Source organism: Crotalus tigris, unplaced genomic scaffold, assembly GCF_016545835.1.
Source record: "Crotalus tigris isolate CLP2741 ecotype Arizona unplaced genomic scaffold, ASM1654583v1 scf7180000018585.330925593:3314079, whole genome shotgun sequence".
Lineage (NCBI taxonomy): Eukaryota > Metazoa > Chordata > Lepidosauria > Squamata > Viperidae > Crotalus > Crotalus tigris.
This window is the reverse complement of record NW_024097088.1, coordinates 2,547,698-2,561,025: the sequence shown is the minus strand read 5'-3', so window position 1 is coordinate 2,561,025 and position 13,328 is coordinate 2,547,698. Positions and strand designations below refer to the sequence as shown.

General features: G+C 45.4%; 1 protein-coding gene across 1 annotated transcript in view; it reads right to left on the bottom strand.

Annotated features, from left to right (window-relative positions):
- Positions 1-6,012: 6,012 nt before the first annotated feature.
- Positions 6,013-13,328, bottom strand: part of HS6ST2 (heparan sulfate 6-O-sulfotransferase 2) — a 59,025-nt gene continuing 51,709 nt past the window's right edge. The window contains exon 2 of the mRNA XM_039354781.1: positions 6,013-9,436. Coding sequence (XP_039210715.1) covers positions 8,737-9,436 — 700 coding nt within the window. The 3' untranslated portion in view covers positions 6,013-8,736. The remainder of the gene's footprint in view (positions 9,437-13,328) is intronic.

The window sequence follows — 13,328 nt, the reverse complement described above, 5'->3', positions numbered from 1 at the left end:
ACCAAAAAGCTTTGTATGATGCCTTTACCCAGCTTTAGTGGCTCCTGCTCATTTTTTCCCACAAGGTTTTTTTCCCCCAGAAGATGGATTGATCCCTTTCAAAGAATTTGTTTGTTTGTTTGAAAAGAAGTGAGACCAGGCTTAAATATAGCAACGCTGCAGCAGAAAAATCTGAACAAAACCAGCGTGTCAGCCAGTCCTTTGTACGGCAGGATGACGGTCTTCAGTACCCTCCAGCCTGGCCCCTGCTTGGCTGTCCCGTTCTGCAGAAGCAGAGGTCATCCCAGGACAGACCACTTCAGAGCCAGCTGTTCCCTCTTCAGGGCCTGAGAAATGAAGAGCATTCCTGGCGTCTCCTCCGGCAGCTGTTCCTGGTTGTCCAACAAGGAGAGATTTATTTCGCCTGGTCATCAAATTCCAGGAGCTCAGGTAAATCAGTCTCACATCTTGGGGGGCTATTTGCTTTCCAGATTGATTTAATTGAGGGCAAAAAATGAATCCGGCATCAGTTGGAACCTTTTTTTATAGCAGTTCAAGGAATTTGAACCCCAGTGGTGATTACAAGAGACGTGGCTGGGGATTCCTCCCATGGACCACTTTAGATAGATAAGATAGGATAGATAGATAGATGATAGATAGATAGATAGATAGATAGATAGATAGATAGATAGATAGATAGATAGATAGATAGATTTTCCCTGCATGTGGCGTTTTTCTCTTTTCCCATAAACTTCCAGAGAATCTCCTCCACTGCATAAAGTTTGGTGGCATTGAATAAAGGATACACAAACAAAGCAACTTCCCAAGATGCCACCCAAGCCTTGGGACATTTGTCATAGTGGCGACTTGGCATCCAACTGTTATTTGGGCCTTGAGTTGGTAGCAACGGGATCCAGGGCTCCAGAGAATATTTTGTTTACCTGCAAATCAAAGGGCTCTTGCATAGAATTGTACAGACTTAATCCAACTCTGGGGAGATCAGGGTGGTGCGTAAACTCTGCTGCAAGGACGGAAGGCTTGAGGGCGCTTGCCGTGTCTTTGCACTCCTCCTATTCCAGGCATCCCTTAACCTAAACGGAAGCTGTTTTGAAAACTGTAACGTAAGCAAATGTTCCTTACGCCCAAGAAATATTGACTGCACAAGCGCACCAGTGCAGAGAGAAGAAAAAAGCTTTCTGAATCCGTAGAAAGAGCAGTTGGATTCCAAGCCCATTAGAGGCAAAATGGGTCATGCTGGGAGAAGAGAAAGAAAAAGGAAATCAATTCTGCCACATGCTGATGAAACCCTGGATAGAAAAGACTTGCTTAAATGGTCAAACGCCAGACCATTCGGGGCCAACTGGGGAGCGCCAAAGAAGAGATTTAATTTCCCACTTCTAGAACTAACTCTCTCTCTCTCTCTCCCCCCCCCCCTCTCTCTCTCTCTCTGTGTGTGTGATTGAATGGACTGGTAGCAGCAACTCTGGGGCAGGCAAAAATTACTTTTTCAGCAAAACCCAGACTGGTCCAAAAGTATTCACTGCCACTGACAGGGTAGCCAAGCTTTTGACCAGAAGAGGAACAACTGGAAGGCCGAACCCAGAGGAGGAGGAGAAGCAATTGAGTGTGCGAGACAAGGGCTTGCAGGTGGTTGGTGCCACCACCTCTTGCGGCAAAGTCTGCTCACCAGCAGCCACCAGTCACGGAAAATCCAGACAGCCAGGTGTTGAGGGGCAGCTAGAGCCTCCCAGCCCTGCTTGATAATAATGGGAGCTTCTCCCTTCTTCATCCAGAAACCAGCAGCTTCAGCTAATTAACTTCCGGTAGTCCGGATTCTAACGAAGCAGGAGATATGCTCAAAGAGAACTCCTTGAATACCTAGCAAGCTTCTCTGAACCACAGATCCTGGGTTCAACAGCAAGGCAGGCATTCAATTTGGCCTCTCTTGCATGTTGTGCACCCCAAGTCTCTCTTCCAAACAGGAAGTCACTGCAGAAATTCAGGGCAATGTTTTAGACAGGTGCCAACTAAGGAAAGCACCAAGACACTGAGTGTTTAAATCCAGGTAGCATACAAGCTTTAATAACTATGTGGATCAATAAATAAAATAGTCTTTCTTTCTGTTCTTTCCCTAAAGCATTTCCTCTAGAGTCGGTGTTGTCCATCTGCTTTCTCGGCCTGAGTTTTGTGGAGATAACCGCCTTCCTTCGCCCGTCCAAAACGAGAAGGGATCATCCGGCATCCAAGCTCCGCAGGGACCGCGCTGCCTATTGGAATAATTCAGGCTATTTTGCAAATCCAATCTGGGAAAACAAATTAAAACTTCCAAAGCCCTTCATTAGATCACAGGGGATGGATTTCTCAAGTTGAGAGGGGCCGAGACCTGGCACAATCAGGGAGTCGGCAAGCCCAGCGCTTAACCAATCAGCCCCTTTTCAGCAGAGAAATGAGGCAACAGAGAGAAGCTCTAGGTAGGGGCCGGCTAGAGAGGCCTTCAACCGGCAAAGCTAGTGATTTCCAGCTTGATTTCCAGCTCATTCAGCTGAGCTGACCGTGCAGGATTTTCCCTTGGAAGGGAAGCTGAGTCTTGGCTTTGCACGTGTGCCTTGCCTTTGCCTGGCTGATGACGGAAGGGCTTTTGGCAGGGCGACTCTGCCCAACTGGTTCTGCTGCTGCTGCTCACGAGGGGAGGGCGAGGCGTGGCACCTTCCGTCCACGCCACTGTCTGCACAGCCTCAGCAAAGCAGCCTCTGCAAAAGGCTGGGCGAGACACCTGCAGGAGGCTGTTGTGGGGGCTGCCGGGGAAGACAGTCGGGGAAAGGCAGCGGGGGCAGGATGCCAAAAACCGGTCTTCCATCTTGCCATCTGCTGTGTCAACAGCACTGGTTCCCAGGCTCCTTCCATGTCTGCTGCTGGCATTGGGGGATGATCCGAGTTTGCAGCGGCAGCATTTAAGGAACTGCCGGCTCCCCCCGCATTTATTTCATTGAATATTCCTCCCCCCTCCGGGGAGTCTTGATGGTTCCTCAGAAGCCTTCGGTCCTTCCCTTCCAACCTCTTGTCCTCTCAGTGCCAGAAAGAGTGTTATTTTGAGCAACTTTTCCATATAATGGTTTTAAACCCTGCCGCCGGTTGTTATGCTGCTTTCTTATGGTTGGTTTTGTAGCTTTTGGTTCATTATTAATATGTGCTTACTTGTTAGCTGTTTCCTTTTTTCCTGCAGGATCCCTGCATCTTTGGGGCAATGAGATTAAAATCAGATAAATGGGGAAGGGGGAGAAGGAAAGTGCCCTATATGAAAATAGTGTAAACCACATTTTCTTTGCTTTACTGCCCCCTGCAGGCTGTTGCATGTAGTTTCAGGGTGTGGGTGGGTTTTGGATTCTTTGCTTGAACCAGGGAACCATCTGTCACACACATACACACTTCTGTTAAACAACAACAACTTTGGAACAGGGAAAGATACCTGGGAGTTTTCAGTTTGCCAAAAAAAGCTAACGAAGAAAATCTTTCCATGCAAAAAAAGTGAATGCCTCAAGCATTTTTATATACTTTATAAAATATGTGTATAGGACACGCCTTAAGCCAAATAAGTGTTTTAAATAATTACATATATTTTCCCCTCTTAAAGCTCATCAAATGAACTGAAACCAGCAATAATTATTTGGAGACTTAAAATAAAAATGTCCCCCCTATCTTCAATTCCACACTTTGGAATTCTGTTTATTTTGGGTTTTGCTGTGGGGAGGGAGAATATTTTGACTCTGAGATCACTGTTGAATTGGCTTCTGGAATGCTCTTGTGGGTTGCCAAATTCTTCCCTCAAGCTTCCGTCAAAGTTGATTCAAAAGAAATTCTAATATATCCAACTTCCCTTCCTGGGAATAAAATCCTGGCTAAATGTTTATGGAGATTCTCAATTATCCAGGTCTTGATTGTCCCAAAGGTGCTTTTTCAAAAGGCAACTGGACTTTCTTGTTTTTTCCTTGAAGAGGAAGAAACTGAAGAACTGAAGAAGCTTCTTGGATGAGAAGCGAAACGTCTTCAAGGAAAAACAAAGTCCAGTTGTCTTTTCAAAAAGCACCTTTGGGAAAATCCTGGCTACTTATTAATGTCGGAAAGAGAAAGACATAAGTAATGCTCAGAATATCAACACTACACACACACACACACAAAATGCAGACCGGCATCGCATGGATGAATTTTCCAAGTCCCAATGCAGCTCTTTGCAAGTGCATCCACTGACTTTAGCCATCTGGAGAAAATATACATACCGGATGTAATAAAATCTTATCTGTGATCGGAGCTGTCCTGCCCCCTTGTGGCCACGGAGATGTGTGCAGCTTCATTTAACAGCTGTTCTCCAGATGCGCAGGAGCCGGAATGTTTCCAGGTTGCAAGACTTACGGGTACATCATTTCTGGGTGTCGCGAAGAGAAGATTGACTAAGACGGTCCCTTTGATGGTAACCTGAAATAGACATCAGGATATCTCCACTTTGATTTTGTCTACTGTAAGATGGGACAGAGAAATTTGGCCAAGGTTTAATTTTCTAATTTTTCCCTTACTAAAAGAGAAAAAAGCTGCCTAATGCTTGGATCCCCGTGATTTGAGATTCCGGTTTGTCTAGACCAGGGGTCTCCAAACTTGGCAACTTTTAAGACTTATGGACTTCCAACTATGCTAGCTGGGGAACTCAGGGAGTTGAGGTCCACAAGTCTTACCACTTTCCAAGCTCGGAGATTTAGACTGCAGTGGGTTGTGTTGTTTTTTTCAAGATGCACACTAGAAACTCTGGGTTGTGATGAATTGTTCTTCTTAGCCACAATGATTCATGTTTTGTTAGCCACCTGGATTTGCTATGAAGGTGTTGAGTCAGCAAACAGGGTAGCTGTTCTGTAGCATCAGTGTGGGGCCCCGAAAAAAACCCAGTCAGAGCTATTCCAATAATCAACCCACAGTCAAAGACAGTAATTCAAGTTTATTTCATCAACTCTATTGATAAATTACACCATCCGGGTCAGTTGAATTTGGCTAGCCCCCCCCCCCCATGTTCACCAGTTGTAAACCTATACAGTAACACAGCGGCCTATACCAGAAACCAGAAGAATTTGTATGGTTATGACAAAATTATATGCATATCAACCCCTATATACAACAAACAGTATACACAAAGGAAAGGTTTTTATGTTGTTGTCGCTGCTGTAAACCATGCACACCACAGCATAAGGACAAAATTGCATCTCTTGATAAAGAGCTGTTTGAGGGCTCAGCACTGGGCCAGCTTCTTTGTTGAGAGCTGAGTATCTCTCTCTGTTAAAATCAGGGCTAGATGCTAGAATGGCATTTTATTTATTTCAATTTTAAAACACTATGCAATCTCCCCCTTTTTTTGCTTCTTAGCAAGATGTGCCCCACCCCACTCCTCTTGAATCATTAAAATTTTAGGGATCTAAAAGAGTGTTTCTTAGCAACTTTAAGATATGCTGGCTGGGGAATTTTGGAAGTCGAACTGCTCCTATCTTAAAGCTGCTGCTCTAAAGGAATGATTGTTGCAAAAAACTCCAGATAACTTAACCCAAAATTCTACATTGGTTTCTTGCTAACTTTGTGACCTCCAGATTTGTCATACAGGTCAAGAATTCTGAGGACTTCGGTCCCAGCACATCTGAAGAAGCAGCTGGTCCAGGCCATCCTCTGAGGGATGTGTTTTGCATCAAGGCTTATTATGATGTCATGTCCAAATTTTAAAAGATTTAAGTCTTCCAAAGAAGGTGGGGGCTGGTTAATATTCAGTATGCCTGAAACAAGGAAACCTTCCACAAGTCTCTCCGCTCCCCAGAGTTGAGAAGGAAGTACAGCAACAAAGTTCATAAAACTGTGGTCATCAGGACAGAAATGCTTCAAAGCACAGAGCACGTACTATGTGTCATTGCAATCTTCACAAGAGTTTTGCATAGAGATTCACACTGTCCAAGTGCATCAAATAGCCCCGTTCTCCACTTTCTGGGTTATTTCCTAGCATCAGGAAGAGGGGGGGGGGAGGGAAACCACCAAACAGGAGCTTCTCTTGAAGGGACCAAGGAACAGAAGGCCTCAATTGATGCCAGACCCCTTCCAAAACATCTGGAACCCTGCAGCTACTGCCCATATTCTAGACCCCCACCTGCCAATGGAGAGCCAATGCTGAAGGCTAAGCATGTCCAACCTTGGCAACTTTAAGACCTGTGAACTTCGACTCCCAGAATTCCCCAGCCATCCATGCTGGCTGGGGAATCCTGGTAGTTGAAGTCCAAAAGTCTCATGGTTGCCTAGGTTGGACGCCCCTGGTGTAGATTTAGGATTCCTGCCTTGGGAATTGTGTGCTGGTTTCCGTTGTTGCAAATACCAAGCAGACATGACACACAACAGACAGGAAAGGCCATTTCTCAGAAAGGGACCACGACCATTATTCAAGATGACCACTCCTTTTAGACCACTGGAAATGACACAGCTGGACACTTTAGAATCTTTTATGATATTTAAGAACAGCTTTGCCTCTATGTACCCAAAGGCTCTGCTGACACCTTCCTGGGTTTATCAGCTTAGTTGGTTTTCCAGGAGTTCCGTCTTCCTACCTTTACATCAAGACAGCCATCACTGTACTGACGTAACCAGAAAAACTGGATTCCTTCACTCAAAAAAGTGCTGTGTGCCATTGGACACCACACACAGGTGTCTGTCTCTCCCTTGTTGACAGATGTACGTGGCGTGCAGTTTCTTGCACCCCATACTCATTGGATGTTGGGTGCACAAATGCAGGATTGTGTCTCCATACAACCAAGATATAGCCAACTACCTTACTTGGCAAATGATTCCCACAGCACAGGGGTCTCCTACCTTGGCAACTTTACAGTTGGTGGACTTCATCTCTCAGACTTCCTCAGCTAGCATGGCTGGCTGAGCAATTCTGGGAGTTGAAGTCCACAAGTTACAAGACCCTGTAATATGCCTCACGCAGGACCCTGCCCTGGCAGCAAGAAGACCCAACTGTCCCCTTTCCTTTCCTTCCCTCCCCAGATTTTGCAATCTAAATCAGAACAAGCAGAGGACATTTTCTCAAGACCACAGTTCTCCTTGTAAGTGCATCTTGAGGAAAACAGCCCCTCTCTATCGGTGTCCTCCTCCTCCTGGCAAGCCAGGTTCGTAACTGCAAAGCTCTGCCTTGTTGAGCTGCTTCCAAGTACAAGCGATATCTCATCCCCCCCCCCCAAATTTGATGATAACTGGAAGCCATCCCCGCAAATGCTCAAATGTCATGCTGGGTCATAAAAAGTGTCCGAAAAGCAAAACAAATGTTGGAGTTGCCCCCTCTGATGAACGCTGCTTCTATTGGGAAACAGCATCTACCATAATAATTAAAAAAAAAAAAGGAGAATTTTTCCAGGATAAAAGCTTCACCCCCCCCCCCTTTCTAAAAGAATACACACATTGCAAGAATTATTATTAAAGTGGACAGAGGGCATGGAAGGCCATCTCTCTTTCCAAAAATGTTAAAATGTTCCCGTATACTTTTAAAATGCATTAAAACTCAGCCGCCTCAGAAAAGCCCGCGGTTGCGTTGTATGATGTCAATCTTTCTCTCTCACTTTCTACCCCGAAATAAAACAAGCTTGCGATCCATCAGCAGCAGCAGCAGTCAGATTTTTCTTTTTTAAAAAGTGATTAAATATTTATAGGCAAAATCTTCTCCTCTTTGCTAAAAGCCAATTTACACCAGACACTCATCAACAGCTTCTTCTCTCAAGCTTTTCCCCTTTTACGCCTCAAACCAGCTGATCTTTGTTTTTTCTGCGGCCGTTTGCAGCCTTTCAAAATATGTTGATGCAGCCAGCGCCAAACTCCTTAAAAAGGATCTGAATGTTCTTTTTGGAGTTTTGAAAATCACTTCGGTGGGAGGGGAAGGGTGACAATTAGGTCTTGAACTTCCACCATTGGGGAAGTGAGGATTTTGACACCCTCCCCAATAGGGTAATAGACCTTAGAGGCAGAAGGAGACTTGACGTGACGTAGCAGTGAGTGGCAATGCTGACCTGGACAGGCAATCCTGTCTTTGGACTCACTTTGGCCACCACTGGTCACGCTTTTAGTGGCCAGAGGCGGCAGCCCCTTATCCTACCTGGGTTGGCCGGATGTCAGGAGTGGAGCTTAAGGGAAGCCCCACCCCCTCAGCAAAGACCCCGCCAAGGCAGGAAGAAATAGAGAGCACCTAGGCTATGGCCAAAAGGCATTTTTGCAATGAAGAGCATTAAATGCAATGGTTGGCTTCTCCAATTGAAGACGCAAGGCTGAAAGCAATAAATGAATGGATCTGCAGCTACCCGATGGCCCAATACTCCCTGCCCGGGCTTTTTCTCCTCTCCGGGAGCTGGGTGGAATATAAAAAACAACCAGAATCTCAGGCCCACCTTATAAAATCTGGAAATGGCTCCCCATCTCAGGAATCCCTCCACCTTCTCCCCCCCCCCAGAGTCCTTGTAGTGCAGCCTTCGTCATTTCTACTTGGCAATCCCTGGCGAGTGAGAATGATGGCCTGCCAGGTCACCCAACAGTCCAGACTTTCTTCCTTTCTTTCTTGACAGATCCGAGACAACACAGAGATTCAAAGGTCCACCCACCTACAGCACAACACTGAATGCCAAAGGCTGCCCGCATCCACCCCTCCCCCCACCTCTCCCAGAGAAGTGCCTGACTCTGCCCATCCTCTCTGGGCCCTGATTATCGCCACTGTTCCACATTTCCAATGTAATCCGTGGTTGCGTTTCGGCCGTCCTGCTCTCTACTGTGGCCCTGCTTGGCCCGCGAGTTCTTCCGCTGCTCCTGCCGCTTCCGGCGGGCTTCCTGGTGCTCCTTCTGTCTCGTGAACTGGTACCGCTGGAGGAAAAGGTCTTTTGCATAATCGTAGAGGTCCATGTCTAAAAAATTGAGGGCCTCGATCTGCTGCTGGGTGGCCTCATCAATGTCGACGCTGGAAGCCCTTGTGCTGTTGTACTGGGTGAAGGGCGAGATGAAGTTCATGTTGAAGGTCTTCTCAAAGAGGTACTGGGTCTTCCGCTGGAACTCCGTCAGGCCAAAGAAGGCCATGCGCTTGAGGTTCTCCTTGGCGCTGTCCAGGAGGACCTGGTTCCGTTGTTCTTCCGGCATGACGGACAGATTGTAACAGCCCACCAGGCTCAGGTCTGCCAGCATGCGGACTTGGCGATTGTTGGCCAGGTTGTAGGGACAGTCCATGAACTCTTGCAGGGAACAGCCAGACCAGTCGTCCCCCGAGTAGCAGCTAGGAAGTTCCTCGGACGTGGGTGAGCGTCCATCGCAGACGTGCAACGAGGCCTTCCAGGTGGCTCCTCTTTGGACATGCCTCCATTCGCTCAGATAGCGGGAAACTGGGTCCCTCAGGATGGTGATGTAGTAGTAATTCCTGAGGGAGGAAAAGAAGAACAAAGCACGTTAAGGAAGGAAGGGCCCCAAGGAACGCTCCCTGACGAGTGATGGCAGCTGGGAAGACTGAGGTCAATCACTGCTCAGTTCAAATGCAGTTCATGAATTTACAGTAGTCTTCGACTCACAAAAGTTCATCTTTAGTGCCCGTTCCAAGTTGTAACGGCACTGGAAAAAAGTGACTTATGGCTGTTTCTCACACTTATGACCACTGCAGCATCCCCGTGATGACGTGATGAAATCTGGCTGCTTGGCAACTGGCTCGTATTTACGATGGTTGCAGCGTCCCCCAGGGTCATGTGATCCCCTTTTGCAAAGCCAGATTCCCTTAACAACCGTGTTTCTAACTTAACAGCTGCAGGGATTCACTTGACAGCTGTGGCAAGAAAGGTCATAAATGGGACAAAACTCACTTAACCAATGTCTCACTTAGCAACAGAAATTTTGGGCTCAGCTGTGGTTATAAGTAGAGGACTCGCTGTATTTATCCGTTCCAGGTTGAGCTACTCAATGGACAGAAAAGGAGATGCTGAAGGAACCATTACCGAAGACCTCAACCAGACTGAGGCCCAAAGAAGTTCACCCGTCACAAAAGTATAACTGCAAACTCACAAAAATGAAAATTCTTCTTTAATTCCAATCCCCCATTGCTCCCTTTGCTGGCGCCCGCCTGCCACAAGAGGCCGCTGTTCCATGAAAAGAGAGGAAGCAGAGCCCAGCGTTCTCGAACAGAAGGAAATAGTGACAAGTAAACTTCATGAAGTTTTCGGTTAAGACCCGAAGCAAAAGGCACAATTTCTCACAGACACCCCCCAAAAGAACAAAGAAGCTGAAATGCACAAAAAGCCTCGCCTGATGGGCTTCGGAGTGCCCAAAGCAGATCACTATATGGAGATTTACGAGCACCACAAATTAAATCCCAAACAAATGTTTTTCCTTCTGTTGACTGAAAATCTGCAGAGAGTAGAAGATTCCACTTTCCTTTTGACTGCAGAGATTTTAAGAATTCCTTTCTGAGTGGCAGAAATCGAGCAGCACTGAAGCAGAAAGAAAAAGGGATAAAAATGGTACTGACCGATCTACTCTACTCGCTATCTTAAAATGGCATGTACCCAACAGGCACCTTCTCAACTCAGTGCTCCAGGAAACACAACAATGCACCCTCCTATGCATCAGCACACCAGTAGCACAATGTGCATCACTGCATGGTTCCTGCAGGGGGCAGTAAAAAAAATAAAGATGGCAGCTGCAATGGTGTGATTGAAATTCCATGTTTTTTTTTTATTGAAAATTTTTAAAATTTTTACAAGGAGAAAAACAACCCTCCCCAACCCACCCCAACCCTCCCATTCCCTCCCTCAGCCTTCCCAGAGCTGAATATAGGCTTAATTAAAGTTTCTTGAATTCTTAAAAAAAAAGTATAAACCATAGATAAGTCTAAATACATTACTTAAACAACTAATAAAATAATTAACAATAATATATATATATAAAAAAACATAAATATTAAAGAAAGGAAAAAAAATACTTAAAAAGAAAAAAAAATAAAGAGAAAGAAAGAAGAAAGGAAATATAAGAAAATAAAATAATAATAAAAAATATAAAAGGAAAGAAAAAATAATACAATCTATAAAATATTAAAATTTATATATGAGTTATTGAAAAACTAAATAATATTTTTTTATATCCAACTTATGTTGTATAAAATCTACCCATTTTTCCCATACCACAAAAAACTTCTCTTGCGATTGATCCTTTAAAAAAGCTGAAATCTTTGCCATTTCCGCTAGATAGGATACTTTAGAAAACCACTCTTGCAAAGTAGGCAAAGATTCCTTCTTCCAATATTGCCCTACTAACAACCTTGCGGCTGTAATTAAATTTAACATCAATACAACCTCCTTAATATCACCTAGCAAAAACAATTCCACGTTTTTGATGTGATGCCTATAAATAGGCAGAGTTTGGTCATGCCATTTTGGCCACCTGGACCAAATGGCCACACTCTGCAGGCACACGTGTCATTTCACCTTTGGGGGGAAGAATCTCTTGATGGAGGTTGTGGGTTGGGTTCTCCACCTCTGGAGATGTTTAGGAAGAGCCTGGACATCCATCTCTGGAAGATGGCAGAATCAATTTTCCTGCAAAGGGTTGAACAAGATGCTGCTGGTGTCCAGCACTGCAACGGTAGGATGGCTGCATCTGTTGAAGGTCCCGTCTTTGCTCCTGGGACTCTCCACCTGCACTGGAGGGTCTCTCTAGCCTCAGAACAGAGTTTCCCAACCGCGGCCATGTGTTGCTGGGTAAACCAACTCTTGAGAATTCTCCAGCCAGCTTTGCTGGCTGAGGAATTCTGGGAGTTGAAGTCCACAAGTCTTAAAGTTGCCAAGGTTGAGGACCCCTGCCTTAGGTCATTCCATAGATTAAGATGGCCAAGATCCCCAATTATTCTGGGCGTCCAGGGAGACCTTAGGCAACCCTTCCCTAAAACAGCAAGGAAGTTTTGAAGTCCTCCTTTGGCATGCAGGAACAGACACCCTTGGCAACGTTCATTAAAACAGTTTGTCTTAGAAGTTTTTCAAATATTTGATTAAGGGAAGGAATAAAGAAAGCGCAGCTTAGTGTGTTTAAATAGGATGTGCGAGCAAATTCAAAGCAGGAGATCATTTTTATTGAAACTCAGGTTGCTATTTTAAGATCCTACAATGCAGCAGTATTCCTTCCCCTGTTTAAATTTTAAAAAGGGGGGGAGGGAAATGAAGAGAGAGAGAAGTTAATATCTAAGCACATCCGAAGAATGCAAAGTGTTCCAAAGTTAATTACAGGTGAGAGCGCCGGGCGTTTTAATAAAAAACTGCGCTTTCCATCTGTAGCAAAGCTCTCCCACAACTGTCATTGTCCGTTGAGCTCCGTTTAATCACCTTGGTGCTGCATTTTTGCACAAACTGCAATTTTTCCATCACTTTGCCACAGCCCAAGCCAGATAAAACCAGTTCTTGATTTGTCTGTGGCGGGTGACCCCTGGGTTGAGACTGCCATGGGGCGGAGCCACAGCATTGAGCCCCTCCCATACAGACCACAAATTTGGGGAGGGGCGTCCCATTGTAGCTTTGAAATTAAACTGGTGGATGCATAAAGTCTTTGCAACAAAGGAAAAACACCAGGAGAATGAGGAGCTGGCCAAAAACCTGCAAACCTCACAGAGGCAACCTTAAAAGCCGTTCCAGGAAATATAGATAGTCCCTGACTTATGACAGTTCATTTAGTGACCGTTCAAAGTTAACAGTGGCACTGAAAAAAGTGACTGATAACCATTTTTCACACATGCAACCGTTGCAGTATCCCCAGGGTCACGTGATCAGAATTGGGATGCTCGGCAACTGACTCGTATTTATGACGGTTGTCATCCCGCGTTCATGTTCATCCTCTGACGAGCAAGGTCAATGGGGAAGCCAGATAACTTAACAACTGCAGTGATTCACTTAAAAACTGTGGCAAGAAAAGTCATAAAAGTTGCCAAAATCCACTTAACAAATGTCTGACTTAGCAACAGAGGCTTTGGACTCAATTGCAGTCGTAAGTCAAGAATACCCGTACATCGTTACAAAATTCAAATCTTTTAGTGAAAAGGCTGGCCTTTAACCCTCTTGGCTAAGAAATGAGAACTCACTTTATGGAGGTTGTCCTTGAGTTACGACTGTTCATTCAATGATTCTTCGAAGGTACGACAGTGCTGGAGGAAAGGACTTATGATCGGTCTCAGGGCTGGTTAGGGGATTCTGGGAGTTGAAGTCCATAGGCCTTAAAGTTGCCAAGGTTGGACACTACTGGTTCAGACCAAGAGCGGGGGCTAGCAGGGTCTCCAACAAGCC